At 42.4% G+C, this 17,350-nt stretch overlaps 1 protein-coding gene and 1 long non-coding RNA gene across 2 annotated transcripts; one reads left to right on the forward strand and one right to left on the reverse strand.

Annotated features, from left to right (window-relative positions):
- Positions 1 to 6,241: 6,241 nt before the first annotated feature.
- LOC134224261 (uncharacterized) lies at positions 6,242 to 7,286 on the reverse strand. Its single transcript, XR_009982881.1, has 3 exons — positions 7,151 to 7,286; positions 6,809 to 6,927; positions 6,242 to 6,343 (listed from the first exon to the last, which is right to left on the reverse strand). It is a non-coding gene; the product is annotated as an uncharacterized LOC134224261 (long non-coding RNA).
- Positions 7,287 to 14,281: 6,995 nt separating this feature from the next.
- Positions 14,282 to 17,068, forward strand: LOC134219714 (Golgi pH regulator). The gene is made up of 6 exons (XM_062698548.1): positions 14,282 to 14,497; positions 14,562 to 14,832; positions 14,900 to 15,301; positions 15,361 to 15,542; positions 16,136 to 16,321; positions 16,389 to 17,068. The coding sequence occupies exons 1-6, from the start codon at positions 14,456 to 14,458 to the stop codon at positions 16,656 to 16,658; spliced, it is 1,353 nt and encodes a 450-aa protein (XP_062554532.1). The 5' UTR covers positions 14,282 to 14,455; the 3' UTR covers positions 16,659 to 17,068.
- Positions 17,069 to 17,350: the final 282 nt, after the last annotated feature.

The following is a 17,350-nucleotide window of genomic DNA, read 5'->3' on the forward strand; positions in this document are numbered from 1 at the left end:
AACGTATCATTTTTGTTAATGTTGCGATTCAATGCTGCGAGACTTTGTGAGTTAAATTTTCTTTATATTTTCATTTACATTTAATAAAACAATCACATCACTTCATCATCGGTTGATCCTACGTCGTTTTGCATTACTGCATTCCAAACCTTTATGAACAAACCCGATCGGAAGCGAATACAAACTTTGCAGGGTTATTATGCGGCATTCTTACAACATGTCCAGCCCATCGTATCCTTCTAGTTTTTCCAACCTTTTTCCGCCGATCGATAACTGCAACGCGTTTTCAGATTGAATGAGTATTTATTTCGATTTGGCTTTATTTGGATTGGATTTCATTCGAACTGGATTTCAATTAAATTTGGATTGGATTTGGATTGAATTCGGATTTAATTGAATTTAAATTAGATTTGAATTTGGATTGGAATAAAGATTAGATTTGAGTGAGTAATTGAATTTGGGTTGAATTGGATTTGGTTTGAACTTGAATTGGATTTCCAATGATTTCAGATTAAATTTGCATTAGATTTGCAATAGATTCAGATTAAAACTGGATTGGATTTAAATTAAATTTGAATGAGTATATTTCATTGGCTATTGCTGGATTTTATTTATTTCATATGATTTGGTTAGATTTGAATTGGATTTTAATTGTACTTGAAATTGGATTGGATTTGATGTGGACTAAATTTGGATACGATTTGGATTGGATTTAGATTAAATTTGGATTGGATAAAGAGACTTGAATGAGTATTTATTTGGATTCGGCTATATTTGGATTGGATTTGCTTCGGACTGGATTTGGATAAAATGTAGATTGGATTTGGATTGGATTTGGATTATATTGGATTTGGATTCAGATTGAATTTGGATTGGAATACAAATTAGATTTGAATGAGTAATTGAAATAAGATTGAATTGAATTTGGATTGAACTTGAATTGGATTGGATTTGGATTGAACTTGAATTGGATTTTTAATGGTTTCAGATTAAATTTGCATTAGATTTGCTAATGATTTAGAATAAAATTGAATTGTATTTTGGTTTGGATTAGATAAGATTCGGAATAATTTTTATTTACTTTGAATTGGATTTGGATTGAATTGGGATGAGATTGGACTTGAATTTGTTAGCGATTTAGATTGACGTTGGATTGGACATTGGATTTGGATTGTCTTCGGTCCGGATTTAGATTGAATTTGGATTGGATTTGATTAGGTTTTGAATTCAGATTAAATTTGGATGGGATAAAGAGAAAATTTAAATTATATAAACAGAAGCTGTACGAGTAATCAGTTCAAATTCAATTTTATTGGCATATCGGTCTCGATGCTGCTCGTATAGAGGAAAGGAGCAGCGTGTGTGCGAAAGCAGATGGGAAAGAAACGGAATACGAATGTTATCGCTAGGCAGCGACAAGTGTGAAAATGGTTTGAAAGGTGTTGAAGTTTGCGAGGGCCAATGAGTAATTGGATTTGGCTATATTGGGATTGGATTGGATTTAGATGCGATTGAGCATTTTATTAAATTTGGCTTGGATTAGGATGAAGTTTAATTTGGATTGGATTTGGAATCGATTGGAATTGGAATGAATTAAAATTGAATTTGGTTATCTGAACATTTTTGGGCTTAATTGTGTTACGTTTTAAATAATTTTGCATAATCATTTCGTGATTTTTTAAATTATACGTTCATTACATCCCTGTAGAGTAGATAAGTAAGGGGCCCTCTTTAGCCGTGCGGTAAGACGCGCAGCTACAAAGCACGACCAAGCCTGGGTTCAATTCCCGGTGCCGGTCTAGGCAATTTTCGGATTGGAAATTATCTCGACTTCCCTGGGCATAAAAGTATCATCGTGCTAGCCTCATGATATACGAATTCAAAAATGGTAACCTGGCTTAGAAACCTCGCAGTTAATAACTGTGGAAGTGCTTAATGAACACTAAGCTGCGAGGCGACTCTTTGCCAGTGTGGAGATGTAAAGCCAATAAGAAGAAGAAGGAGAAGAAGAAGAAGAAGAAGAAGAGTAGATAAGTGGAAGAATGTAGTAGATAAGATCAGGTCTATGAAGTGTCGGAAAAAATATTTACTTTACTTCATTATGTTATTGGCATTCAGTTATTATTCAATTCGCAGCGTCTCTTGAAGATGGTTGGAGAGAAATTCGATCCGCCATTGGTAGCACCGCAACCGCTGCACTTGGCACGGTGCCCCCGGATCAGAAAAACGACTGGTATGACGGCGAATGTGAGCAGTCAGCGGAAGAGAAGAATGCAGCATGGGCGAGACTGCTGTAACACCGCACGAGGGCGAACGAGGCACGATACTATTTTAAACAGCATAAACTTAGCCGTACAGAATCCTGCTAACTGTGGTTTTCGTGAGGGGAAATAAATAAACGAACCGACTCCGTTGGGTGGATGATTAGAAGAGGCCTTCTGGCCTTGTTTATTGCGATTAGATAAACTGACAGCAGAGTTGCGCGCAGCGCTCACTGCTGTCGTGCACTCATAAATAAATCTATTCAGATAATGTTTCATCAGATACATTCACCCCCCTGGCGTCCTATACTATCACAAGGGGTTTGACAATAGCCACCATGTCCACGGACGGTAGCTCATTACCGTCCGTTGTTATTGTACGAAAATAAACATCATGTGTTTTGTTTACTATTTGTTTTGGTTAAATCTGAAAATTGTTTTCAAAATAATTTGCAAGATTTAATCATTGACCATGGGAATTATGTTATTTGATGATAAAATATAATAAACTTACGAATTGGAGGGAATCTACAGGTGAAATCAAACGCTACACGAAATCATATTTCGCAACTTGTTTTCCCGCTCCGAATCAAACAAAAGATATTATTATTGTTTATACTGTGACCAGCATCACAGTTGAATTGGTCCGGGAATGCAAATCAAACAACATTCATTAGTGAAAATGAAATGAAATATATGGTGTGCTGAAAGATGTTTTAGGATTATATTTACATGTCCATAATAACTGGTATTATTTTTGACCAAATTGAAAAAGTGTAGCCAACAATATTTTGGATAAAATCCAGTTGCTTGTAAAGGCACGATTCGGGAGAAGTACTTTTCAAAATGTATGCTGGACATATTCATGAAGATGTTCGCTACGCTGAGAAGCAGCTCTTGCCACGGGGCTGGATACATTAGTTCTTCCCCTTTTAGAGATAACAATATTCCGAATGAACAGAAATTCATTACATTAAAAATATTCATAATCTTTATCTATGTTAGTTCTTCTGGCTCGTTTAGAGCGCCTCGGTAGGCCAAATAGCTCTACCGTATCTAACGGATTTTTTCTCTTCCTATTTCTATTTTCACTCAACACATTACTTTCAGACTGCGTCGAACTTCTCCGATCTGGTAACTGCCAGACATCGTTCTCGATCATGGGTACGGGTGCCATCGCGGGTTCAACGGTAGTCGGAAGCGGCCGACCAGAACCAGGAGTGTCGTCGTCAGTCGGTAGCGGCCAACCATCCTCGACAACACGCATCGCTCGCCTTGGCACGCCCGATGTGCCACGTCCATCCTTAGCGACTCTGATTTGAGTGGGATGGGCGGTGGTTGTCGCCTCGTTTCCAACCATGATCTGTAATAAGTTTTTAGAAAAACGTCTTAGAAACGATGCTTTTATCCACTTTTCACGTACATGTGGCATGTTATGCTTGTACCACACGATGTCCCCAGGCATCAGTTTATCTAAAGGATCTGGTAGATGATCCTTGTTATTACGACTAGTTTTTAATTCATCATCAGGGGAATGTGGTACAAGCATCTGCTTATAATGCTTTTTAGGGTTAACCAAATCGATTAACATCTTAGGTGTATAAGCAAAGACTTTTTCAGAAGGAAAGTTTCCCTCCATCGTCATGTTACTTCTATAGTTAAATAAAAACAGATTTATCTGATCTTCCAAATTCAACTCTAGCATTTCTGATTCCAATAAGAACTTCTTTAGAACATCTTTCACAGTTCTCAGCCTCTCCGCCTGACCATTACTAGCCGGATTGTATGGAGGACTGTTTAGTACCTTTATCTCTTGTCTCTCAAGAAATCCTTTGAAAGAATGCGAGCTGACAGGAGGACCGTTGTCAGACACTAGAACGTATGACAATCCAAAGCTATCAAATTCAAACATTGCCCAATTTATTAGCAGGTTGAGAATTTTCTTAAACCGCTTTACCTCCACCCTTTTAGAGACACTGTCCACTACCAAGATGTTTTTAGTAGCCACCCGCTTCAAAAACTTTAAAACAATATGCTGCTTTGGATTTATTGCCTCACTTACAACGACGCCAAAAGCAGTAAGAAAATTCGTGTCTATTTCCAGCAAATTATTCACTTGATTTATTGATCTTTTTAACCTATAGACACCAACATGGTTGCCATACACAAGTTCTAAAAAAATTTGAATTGTATTGCATAGATCATTATTTGCTTTGTCATGGAACAAAGAAAACTCGTCAAAAAATGTAATAAGTGATTGATTTGCCAAATTTGTTTTATATTTATCAGTTTGACCTAGCCTATCAGAATGGACATTTTCTTGCGGAAACGTATCATTATTTGCTTCTCTGGCAATGACCAAAGATTTAGCAGAAGAGCTATTTACTTCAATTATCACAAATTTATCACATTCTGTAGAAACTGACATATTGGACTGGAACCGCGATATCAAAACCGCAAAAATCACACTTAATGACATTCTAAACTGGGTGCCAGAATCAATCAACAAATATTTGAAATAATTCACCCTTACAAAACAATGAACGTCTAAATCCTTATTGAAAATAAGAAAATTGTTTTCTAAAGCCAAATCTGCTTCACAATTATTCACAGGCACACTCAAATTATTGACAATTACATCAGCAAACTTCAGCTTGATATTTGCAATTCGTGCATCATTTGATTTGTCCAATAAATTGTTCACTGGCATAGAATTACCAAAAAAATTTCTCCAGTTGGGAAAAAATTCATCCAACCATGTTCTTCCTAGCAATGGAATGAACTGGTAATCGCAATCAAGTATCAACATGTTTAATCGAGCCTTCTTGCCATTGAATTCAACCAATACCTCCACTTCGCCAGCAATCTTTAACCTGGTACCATTAACCACTATCAAATGCTTCAAACTTTTTGATAAAGGAAGGTTGAACTTAGAATTGAACATATTTTTTCCCATAACTGTGACCGAAGAGCCACTATCAATCTCCATCTGTATAGTAAGGTGTTCAATAAATACATTTAATAAACATGGATTACTTATTTTGTTTATAGAGGAAACATGCATACATTCTAAGTCACCTGAATCATTACCATCCGAGTCACAATCCATGGACCTCAATCGTGTTAATCGCTCAGCCAAGCTACCAGTACTGGATGCAGCTGCAAGAGTATCGATGTGCTGCACAGTCCCTCTCTTTTCCTGCTTCAGCTTGTAGCACTTCCTCCGCACGTGACCTCTGCGCCCACAGTAGTCGCAAATACGCTGATCTACCCGTTGTTGATCATTCGCTCTGTTTCGCTGATGAGACGGACCAGCTGACTGATCCCGGCGCTGTGCAGTATGTGATGGGAAGCGAGGCCGCGGCGAATAATGATGGCGCTCCTCAGCAGTTCGAATTTCTGGTCGCACACCAAGTCGACTCTTCACCGGACGACGGAAACCTTCGGCTAACTCCTTCATCCGCCGCACTAACGCGCCTCTTCCTCCAGTTAGAGGGTGACGATCATTCATGGAAGCTACCAATCCGATGTCATCATTGTTCGATAGAACCCTGGTGTGAGTTGCCGCCATTTCCCACGTAGCGATAATTTTTTCGGCTTGCTCAAGCGTGAATTTAGAACTATCCTCCGTGAGGAGGCGATGTTTAAGATTGTTGTCCGACAGTCCAACCAGAATCCGGTCAAGAATGAGCCGATTCTTCTGATCGCCGAACTCGCAATTCTCCGCTTGCAGCTTGAGCGTGAAAATAAAATCACTCGCGGTTTCACCAGGCTGTTGTACCTTGGTACTGAAATCGTACCGCTGAATGAGGACCGAATCGGTTCTATCGAGCCTCTCCTTAAGCTTCTAGACTAGAGTCTCATACTCCACCTCTTCCATTAAAGCTTCCGTGGGATACAACTTCTCTGCAAAGGAAAAAATAATTTCCACCGAGAATGAACATTTGGACCTTTTTGTCCGCATTCTTGACCTTGTTCGCCCGGATATGGACCGCTAGACGCTTGATCCAAGTGGCAAAAGTTTGGCCCTTACGGTAAGGCTCAATGTTTGGGGCTACAACAAACGACATGTCTGCCAAAATCTAAGCAAAAAAACAATACACAATGTTTGAAACCAATACACAACACAAATTGCAAATAAAACAATAAATCGGTTCAATAATTTAAATACATTCACTGACAATTAATCAAAATAATAATTACTTTCAATGCTTTCACTGACAAACAATCAGAATTATTATTATATTGTTTACTTATTGTGTTCTATTCCTTTTGTATAATTAACTAAAGCCAAAAAGCATTATTGTTCACTCACTGTTCTCCAAAATGAATAAAAATGCGCCTCACTTTTCTTTTGTAATTATTGCGCAACTTTTCATAAACCAAAAGGTAACACAATTAAATAATTAAACAATCTATTTAACAATTAGCATGCAACACTCTGTGCCATTTTTTTTTCAATTTATCAATTAATTACGCACTCAATATTTGGCAATAGCGAAAAGTAGAAATTAAACGCCAATGAGGACCAAAATTGTGCTACTCACCCGATGAATTGGTCAATCTCACCACGAAACAACCGAATTTCCAATGAAACCGAAGAGCGGATCCGTTAATTTATTGTTTGCCGCACAAATCTCCCACTATGTAGATCGTAAAAAAATATCTGTTGAATATAAAAGAAACAATCTTAATAACTTGTTATATAGATTTTTAGCACTTTACACCATTCCCTAAAAGGAAAAAACGTATTATTAGGCTTCAATATTTTTTTCTATTGCGGGAAAAAAACCACGCCGAAAAAGCAAATGGCGGTTCGGCTGACAAAGCTCAAAGCAAAGTTGCTTCAGCCACCTCCAAAACAACGCCAACTATCACTTCATGTGCACCTTTTTTTCACTTTATCTTCCGGCCAACTGGGGCGAATTGTGTCTCCGACTGTGGTTCGAAAAACAAAACCGAAAAAATTAGCTGCCGCACCGAAACCGAATTTATCCTCGTCGCCACTATTTTAAACAGCATAAACTTAGCCGTACAGAATCCTGCTAACTGTGGTTTTCGTGAGGGGAAATAAATAAACGAACCGACTCCGTTGGGTGGATGATTAGAAGAGGCCTTCTGGCCTTGTTTATTGCGATTAGGTAAACTGACAGCAGTGTTGCGCGCAGCGCTCACTGCTGTCGTGCACTCATAAATAAATCTATTCAGATAATGTTTCATCAGATACATTAGATACAAACGGGCGTGGAACAGACAAAACTCGATTTTCCGGAGGAAAAAGGGCCAGCAGGAAGATCGAGACCGTGAAGAGACGGAGCAACTGTACCGCGCTAATGACACACGAAAGTTCTATGAGAAGTTAAACCGTTCACGTAAGGGCCACGTGCCACAGCCTGATTTGTGTAAGGACATAAACGGGAACCTTCATACGAACGAGCGTGAGGTGATCCAAAGGTGGCGGCAGCACTACGAAGAACACCTGAATGGCGATGTGGCAGACGAAGAGGACGGTATGGTGATGGACCTGGGAGAACGCGCGCAGGACATAATTTTACCGGCTCCGGATCTCCAGGAAATCCAGGAGGAGATGGGCCGGCTGAAGAACAACAAAGCCCCTGGAGTTGACCAACTACCAGGAGAGCTATTTAAACACGGTGGTGAGGCACTGGCTAGAGCGCTGCACTGGTCATTACCAAGATTTGGGAGGAGGAAGTTTTGCCGCAGGAGTGGATGGAAGGACGCCCGCCCGGCAAGAAACAGCGATGGAACGATGCAACCATAAATGGCTCTCACGTCTTACAACCTCGCATCCATCAACATCGGCACGACCACGAACCCCACAAAACTGAACGCACTCCGAACCTTCATAAGCAGCCAAAACCTCGATATCGTGTGCCTGCAGGAAGTCGAGAACGAACAGCTTTCCTTGCCTGGCTTTGTCGTTTTCGCGAATGTGGACCACACGATGAGAGGCACAGCTGTATCGAGCAACCAGTTTGGCTTCCGAAAGGGTAAGTCGACCGTAGACGCTATCTTGTCGGTTACCAAATCCGCGGAGATAGCTATCCAGCGTAAGAGGAGGGAAGTTCGCTATTGTGCAGTAGTGACTCTCGACGTGAGGAATGCTTTCAATAGTGCCAGTTGGGCAGCTATTGCAGATGCGCTCCTGCGTCTTGGAATTCCCGAGTACCTGTATAAGATTCTCGGAAGCTACTTCCAGAATCGAGTACTGGTATACGACACGGAGGCGGGTCGGAAGTGCGTTGACATAACCTCAGGGGTTCCGCAAGGTTCCATACTGGGTCCGATGTTATGGAACGTCATGTACGACGGTGTCTTGAAGTTGAAGTTCCCGGTGGGCGTGGCAATCGTCGGCTTCGCTGACGATATTACGCTGGAGGTCTACGGCGAATCGATCGAAGAGGTGGAGTTGACTGCAGCCCACTCGATCGCAATTGTGGAGGAGTGGATGAGTTCCAGGGAGTTAGAACTGGCTCACCACAAGACTGAGGTGGTTGTTGTTAACAACCGAAAGTCGGAGCAACAAGTGGTGATAAGGGCAGGCAACTGCACGGTCACCTCTGAACGCTCCATCAAACTCTTGGGGTAATGATCGACGATAAGCTCACCTTTGGTAGCCACGTCAATTACGCCTGCAAGCGTGCCTCCACAGCTATAGCGGCATTGTCCCGGATGATGTCCAATAGCTCTGCGGTTTATGCCAGCAAGCGCAAGCTTCTGGCTAGCGTTGCTCTGTCCATACTGAGGTATGGGGGCCAGCTTGGGGCACGGCCCTGCGTATTAACTGCTACAGAACGAAGTTAGAAAGTACGTATAGGCTCATGTGCCTAAGAGTTGCGAGCGCGTACCGTACCGTGTCGCACGATGCACTTTGCGTCATCACCGGTATGATGCCTATTGACATCGTTATCGGTGAAGACATAGAGTGCTTCGAAATGCGCGGCACGAGAGGCATCCGTAGGACTGTCAGGTTGGCCTCAATGGTCAAATGGCAGCGTGCGTGGGACAGTTCCACTAAGGGTAGATGGACACATAGGTTGATACCGAAGATAGGTACGTGGGTCAAGAGGCGCCATGGGGATATCACTTTCCACCTGACCCAGGTTCTTACAGGCCATGGTTGCTTCAGACAGTACCTACACCGGTTCGGACACTCGGCCTCGCCCGAGGCGTAGGTTTAGAGGTGTGCGTAGGTTTAGAGGAAACGGCGGAACACGTGTTGTTCGTGTGCCCGCGTTTTCGCACAATGCGCGACCACATGCTTGCCACATGTGGTCTGGACACTACCCCGGACAACCTAGTCCGGAGGATGTGTAAAGATGAAGTTGGCTGGAACGCCGTTTTATCGGCTGTCGTCCAAATCGTCTCGGAGCTACACAGAAGGTGGCGCGTGGACTCGAGGAATGGCTAGTTCAGGCGCAAATAAGAGGTGGTCCAAGGGTTCGGAGTCGGCTTCATGGGTCATACCGGTGCCCTGTGGTCGAACTCGATCCTTTTATCGAACAAGTGGCCGCGCGAAGAACAACATGGTATCGTCGCTTTCGCGGCGTCGGTCAACCGGGCGGGTTCCGAGCCCGAGGACGGAAAGGGGTCCTCGTCAAGGCTGGGGCAGGCGTAGGCACCGCGTCGGCAAGTCCCTCTGTGTGCTGGCGAATAGGCCCTATCGCAGGAAGGTCAATTTGGGGTGCACGCGGCATCATCATTCTTGATACCAGTCGTGCAGAGGGAAGCAGGCGCGAAGTCGACCCTGCCCACCTTCCGAGGACATAGGGCGTGGTAAGGCCACCTGGAAAGCAGGCAATGCGCTGGCACGATACCATGGTGTTCTTCTAAAAAAGCGAGTCACGATGTTCGATGCTGCAAGGACACGCAGCTAACCTCGAGGGTGCGTTATGCACTGGCCCTCCTTTGAAGCATTACTTTCTGGTTGTACTGAAGGGACGATGGGCTTGGCGGCAATGGAAACGGTTTAGCTGGTCGGGGATGCAGTCCTGCCTCCCTCATTGGAGGTGGCCCCTAACCCAGCACTTCCTGGTCAACCCAGGATGTCTGTTGAGCAGATTCCCCCTCCATTGTTTAGGAAGAAAAAAAAAGAAAAAAAAACAGCTGTTGCGGTGAAGGAGCACATCCATGTCACTCACGTGGAGAAGAGCCTGGACAGCCAACTAATCGCGCTGCGAGTGCACGACACAACGATCTGCAACTTATACGCTTCCTCCAGCACTGCTCAGCGCGCTGCTAGAGAGGAGTTCTTCAATGGCACGCTTTCCTATTATCTCCGCCACCACACCGAGAACGTCATCGTAACTGGCGATTTCAATTGCGTGCTGCGTGCGTGCGATTCGTCCAGCCCGAACACCAGTCCATCTCTTAAAACCGCTGTACAGCAGCTGGAGCTATATGATGTGTGGGAGAAGCTATGTCCACGTGATGCCGGTTTTACGTATGTCTGTCGAAACACGCGATCTTGCCTCGATCAGATATACGTGAGCCGCAGTCTTCGCGACAAATTGCAGTCCGCCTACACGCACGTTTGCTGTCTTACAGACCACAAAGCGCTAACGCTCAGACTATGTCTCCCTCCACTGGGACATGAGCCCGGGTGAGGTTTCTGGGCTCTTCGACCGCGTCTTCTAACCGAAGAAGACGTTGCCGAGTTCCGATATAAGTGGCAATATTGGACCCGGCAGCGCAGAAACTACGGGTCGTGGATGGAATGGTGGCTGTCGTACGCTAAGCCAAAAATCAAGTCCTTTTTCAAGTGGAAATCTCGAACCGTCTTCGAAGAATTCCACGACGCGCACCAGCACTTTTATGCGCAACTACGGCTAGCGTACGACGGCTACTATCTGCAGCCACAAACCATAACCACCATCAACCGGCTGAAAGGAGAAATCTCGCTTAACTTTTCAAAAGGACCTAAGTAACATTTTTTTCATGAATTAATTTGAATAGCGCAATCAACAGAACAACATGAAAGCTTTTGATTGCAGTAAGGTACACTGGGGGAAGTGGAAAAGGAAAAACCGATAGTGCATATTTGAATTAGTGTAAAACCAGTTTAAATAATCTAAATGGGTTCAATCAAAATGGGCTATCAAAAACAGTCAATTTTGCACCAACTGTGCGGTAATTCATACCATTTTGGTCGCTTGAAATTTATGGAAATAGATTTTAAAATTAGGAGTTGTTTTTCCACTTACCCTAGTGGGATGGGGTAAGTGGAAAACCCATTTTACCTTGATCTTCAATTGTGATGAGTAGTTACATATAACTAAAATCAATACAATAATTGCTCTGAGTATCTTTTGTGGAATGATTTCATTACCTTAACGGAATAGATACTCAAGGAATTCTCGTAATAGCTAGGGAGGGCTGGTTTTGCCTTCTCGAACACTAAGTGAACGTAAAATCTATATGTTCGCCCCAAAGATGAACTTTTTATAGGAAAAATGGGACTTACAGGGTTATAAACTAATCAACTTAGTTTAACGAATTGAGATGATGTCTGTATGTGCGTATTTGTATGTATGTGTGTGCGCAAAGCACGTTCAAAATTATCAGCTATTCTTAAGCACTTGTCCTTAACCAATTTGTTCGCCAAAAAATTGCATTCAACGGCGATAATTGTTATGAATAAAAATTAATGTGAATTATAGAATATATTTACCTATCAGTGCTATTTTTAACTATTTTATACATTTTTTTTTCATATGTAAAACATGTGAAAGGCATAAATACCGATAGGTGGATTAATCAGGCATTTTCTCATTTATATTAGTCCAATTACCACTGGAATCACAATGATAACAAACAAGGAACATATTAAGATCCACAGCTATCGAAATAAACCCTGGAGGGTCAACTTTTCGCGAAACCTTAAATTACAGTTCAAGCGTTAACCGTGTTAGTGTATGTATTATACAAATTTCAACATAGTATTAGTGTGAGCATCAAAGTATATTCTTGCATAATGTTATGATGTGGTAAAAACTGTAAAGTATGTACAATTCTAATTTTTCGAGTCGATTTTTACACTTACCCCCTTTTTCCACTTCCCCCAGTGTACCTTACTCAAATTAATTCATGAAAAAAATGTTACTTAGGTCCTTTTGAAAAGTTAAGCAAGAAATGTTGGCACTGCAGCGTAATTTCTCCCACATGTTCATGCGCATCAACGAGACGCACGTGGCAGGGGAGCCAATGTCAATCTTCCACTTGGGGGATAGAAGACGGAAGAAAACCACGATCACGCAGTTACAGACTGGAGAAGACGAAATCATTGTCGACCCTCAAGCGATCGAGGCAAATCTGTTTTATTTTTTCTCGAGCCTCTAGTCAGAAGAAACAGCAGAAAATGACGGCAATGCCAACAACGGGGACGATTTCGCTTGCGAACGTGTTATCCAACCGGACGACCCACTGAACGAAGCGTGGATGGAGGTGATACAAACAGCAGAAATTCTGTCTGCTATCAGGGCGAGCGCACCCAAACGATCTCCCGGTGCCGACGGGATCTCACGAGAATTTTATCTCCGGATGTTCGATGTCATCCACCGTGAGTTGAACATGCTTATGAATGAAGCACTCAACGGAAATCTCCCCCATGCCTTCGTGGAGGGCGTCATCGTGTTGGTGAAGAAGAAGGGAGGTGACAACACAGCCCAAGCGTACCGGAACATATCGCTGCTCAACAGCGATTATAAATTGCTCTCCCGCATCCTGAAAAACAGGATGGAACGAATTATGCAGGCCCACCGCGTCCTAAGCAACGGACAGAAATGCTCAAACGCAGAGCGAAACATCTTCCAGGCCACTCTCGCTTTGAAAGATCGGATCGCCAGTCTCCGTCATCACCGTCGCGCTGGTAAGCTTCGATCGGGTGCGGCACTCGTTCCTCTTCGATACCATGCGGTCGCTCGGGTTCAACAAGGAACTCATATCTCTTCTCTCGAACAAAGCCAGTCGCGGTCCACATCCCGGCTGCTTATCAATGGGCACGTCTCTCGATCGTTTGAGATCACACAGTCGGTGCGGCAAGGCGACCCGTTGTCCATGCATCTGTTCATGCTCTATCTTCATCCTCTGGTGTGTAGGCTTGAGCCAATGTGTGGGGATGATCTACTCGTTGCCTACGCCGACGATATCACCGTGGTTGTGACGTCATCGTGGCAAATAGAAGCGATGAATGAAATATTTCGTCGCTTTGGGCTTGCCGCCGGCGCAAAACTGAATTTGCGGAAGACGGTTGCAGTGAACGTTGCCGTTTTCGAAGGTAACGAAATTTGTACCCAGTGGCTACAAACAGCCAACGTAGTCAAGATTCTGGGTGTTACCTTCGCCAACTCGATTAGGCTGATGACTACACTCAACTGGGATGCGCTGGCGGTCAAGTTGTCATAGCAAATGTGGCTGCAGTTCTTGCGCACACTAACTCTTCACCAGAGGGTGTTTATGCTGAACACGTTTGGCACATCGAGACTGTAATACCTTTCGTCTGTACTGTCTTCGCTTGGTGTCCACACAGCGAAAATAACAGCAACTCAAATTTTGAGTAGCTCACCCGTTTTACGAGTTGAGTGAGATTTCCGTGGGAAAAAAAGAGACGGCAATACAATTTCACTCAGTCTCTGAGTAATTTGAAACGGCTGTGTACACGCTCATTTTGATTTTACTCACCGGTGAGTAGTTTTTTATTGCTGTCTCTTTTTTCCCACAGAAATTTTACTCACTTTTTGAAAAAAAGTGGAACCACTTGAGTGGTTTAATTTTTAATAAAAAGTGAGTAAAATTTCTGTGAGAAAAAAAGAGACGGCAATACAAAACTACTCACTATTGAGTAGAAAAAAATGAACGTGTAGATCCTACAACAATAACGATACCACGTATTGTAATCATATATTTCTATTTGAACGTAATTATTTGCAGTATCTTTCGCCCCGTGTAGAATACCCTGTCTGTCAGCTCACCACGTCATTGATACGTAATGACGTTTCTAAACGTCAGAAAACGATAACAAACAGACCGGAATCCGAAGATTTTTTTATGTGGACATCGATTGATGAATTTTAATTTAAAGTTTTATGTGTCGGTTTATTTGCAAATATTTTATCCATTCCTATAAATAATGTACGCTGAGCAAGCTGGGCTTACAAACGAGTGATTGATACAAGATGGGATTTCTCGAGGACACGTTGATAATTCTGATTTCGCAGGTTCGTAGTGAAGTTTGGTTTGGAGTTTGGTATTTCAATATTTACCGGCTTCTTCCGATTCTAGGTATGTTTCTTCATCGGTGGTTGGATATTCTTTGTGAAGCAACTGTTCCGAAACTACGAAATCCGGCATGTTTTCGTGCAACTGGTATTCTCGATCACATTCGCTCTGTCGCTGACGATGTTCGAGCTGATCATCTTCGAGATCATTGGATTTCTGGACTCCAGTTCCAGGTACTTCCACTGGAGGCTGGGGCTGACGTTGCTGCTGTTTATGGTCATTGCGTTGATACCGTACGTGATACTGTACTCTTCTATTAACAACATTCGAATAGGTAAAGTGGTTGGGGTTTTCACCAAAGGTGCTTGTATTAGAATGACAAAAAAATTCTCACTTTTCAGTGCCACAGAGATGGGTGCAGCCGCTGAGTACTATGCTATGGTTTTGCTATCTGTATATTTTCTGGAGGATTGGAGATCCATTCCCACTGTTGAGTGTTAGCAAAGGGATCTTTACGATCGAGCAAGCCGTATCCCGGATAGGAGTGGTCGGCGTAACGGTTATGGCCATTCTTTCCGGGTTTGGTGCGGTAAACTATCCGTATACAAGCATGTCATATTTCATTCGGCCAGTGTCACAGAGCGATGTGGCAAATATCGAACGGAGACTGATGCAGACCATGGACATGATCATAGTGAAGAAGAAGCGTATCGCTCTGGATAAGAGGAGAACTAAACCGAACGCGAAACCCGGGATATGGGGTATGATCAGCAGCGTAACGCAGAGGCCACCGGGAGCAGAAAGTAATGTTAAATGAAGCATTGCAAATAAGCAGTTGTAAGGATTGAATTTATTTTTTCAGATATTGGACAATTGAGATTAGAAATATCAGCACTCGAAGAATTGTCGAGGCAACTATTCCTAGAAGCACATTCTATGAAAAATATGCAGGAGAGAGAACGATGGGCTGGCACCTTGCAGGGAAAATATTTCAACGTTTTGGGTCATTTTTTCAGCTTGTATTGCTTGTGGAAAATCTTTATAGTAAGTATCAGTTCTACTTCTTCTTATTATTGGCATTACATCCCCACACTGGGACAGAGCCGCCTCGCAGCTTAGTGTTCATTAAGCACTTCCACAGTTATTAATTGCGAGGTTTCTAAGACAGGTTACCATTTTTGCATTCGTATATCATGAGGCTAGCACGATGATACTTTTATGCCCAGGGAAGTCGAGACAATTTCCAATCCGAAAATTGCCTAGACCGGCACCGGGAATCGTACCCAGCCACCCTCAGCATGGTCTTGCTTTGTACCCGTGCGGTAAGACGCACGGACCCCTCAGTTCATCAGTTCTACTACCATATGAAATATTTAGTACGTGAAAATATGGCTATGCTATGCGCTTAAGTTTGAATCGATATTTATCCTAGTTTTTGAGACAAAATCAACTGTGATCAGTACTAAATAGAATCATATTAGTCTGAATACTACTATAATTATGGGTTTCGTTGACATGTCCAATTATGAAACTTTTGAGCACTACCCGTTTTTTAAATTCGAAAAGTCGATTTTCATTGGCACCTTAATATTTATATTCCTATTTTGAGTTATATTACATAATATTTTCACTTTTAGTGCACAATTAACATCATTTTTGATCGCGTGGGCAAGAAAGATCCTGTCACAAGAGGCATAGAAATCGCCGTCCATTGGTGCGGATTCGACATGGACGTTGCCTTCTGGAGTCAACATGTGTCTTTCATTCTGGTTGGTTGCATTGTCGTAACCTCCATTCGCGGTCTACTGTTGACACTGACTAAGGTAAATCATTAGCATTTAAAATAAAATTAATTGTTAAAACATAAATTTTACTTTTAATTTGTTTCAGTTCTTCTACAAAATATCCTCAAGTAAGTCGTCCAACATTATCGTGCTCTTGTTGGCCCAACTCATGGGAATGTACTTCTGCTCGTCGGTTCTATTGATGCGAATGAACATGCCCGCCGAATACCGTGTCATCATCACCGAAGTCCTAGGGGGCTTGCATTTCAACTTCTACCACCGTTGGTTTGATGTCATCTTTCTGGTGAGTGCCCTAACGACCATAGTGATTCTCTACCTTCTTCACAAACCGCCAAATGTCGATACGAGTATGTAGTTTTTAAGGAAGAAGTCAACCTGGACAAGCGAATATTGCTGCTGTAAATCTTCAAAAATGTTTATAAGTTATTGTATTCATTGCGGTTCCATGCTTATAGGAACTTAATTATATTAAATCATAATGAAACGTAATGAAAGAATGAATGAGTAATGAAACGCTAGCTTTTTGGCCATCGCAGAGTGACGACATTGATTCCACTAACAGCCAAGAGCTGACGAGCACAGATCTTTGCTAGTGATCTCACTTTTCAGAACCGTACTGCAACTCGAACAACGCGAAAATAATGACAACACCGCAAAGGGTGTGATTCGCAATTGGGTGTAAATATTTTTCTAGGATAAACAACACGTGATAGGGAGACTTATGTCGAGCTGAAATAAAATAACTGTCTATACGAATGCAAACAAGAGCTCCATTTTTAAAATACTTCTTTCTGTATTTCTGGGGTTGCTTTTTACGCGGAAAGATTCCATTAATTTTTAAATTCGCCTCAATTTCTACAAGTTTCAAAAAATCTCCTAGTTTTACTTTGATTTTTGTGGAACTTAGAGTGCGGGCAAATCTTTGTTTCGCAAAATCCAAAGGGCAAAAACAAATCGCGTAAAAAGTGACCTCAGTGTATTTGATGACTTTCCTGGTAGTGATTCATAATCATGGGATAAAATAATTCGCTATCTCATGCTGCAAAT

The sequence above is a fragment of the Armigeres subalbatus genome, chromosome 3 (genome assembly GCF_024139115.2).
Source record: "Armigeres subalbatus isolate Guangzhou_Male chromosome 3, GZ_Asu_2, whole genome shotgun sequence".
NCBI lineage: Eukaryota > Metazoa > Arthropoda > Insecta > Diptera > Culicidae > Armigeres > Armigeres subalbatus.

Coding starts and splice junctions, on each gene's coding strand:
- LOC134219714 (XM_062698548.1), top strand. CDS start 14,456: ATGGGATTTCTCGAGGACACGTTGATAATTCTGATTTCGCAG. Junction 14,833..14,899: donor TATTAACAACATTCGAATAG/GTAAAGTGGTTG, acceptor CTCACTTTTCAG/TGCCACAGAGATGGGTGCAG. Junction 15,302..15,360: donor GAGGCCACCGGGAGCAGAAA/GTAATGTTAAAT, acceptor TTATTTTTTCAG/ATATTGGACAATTGAGATTA.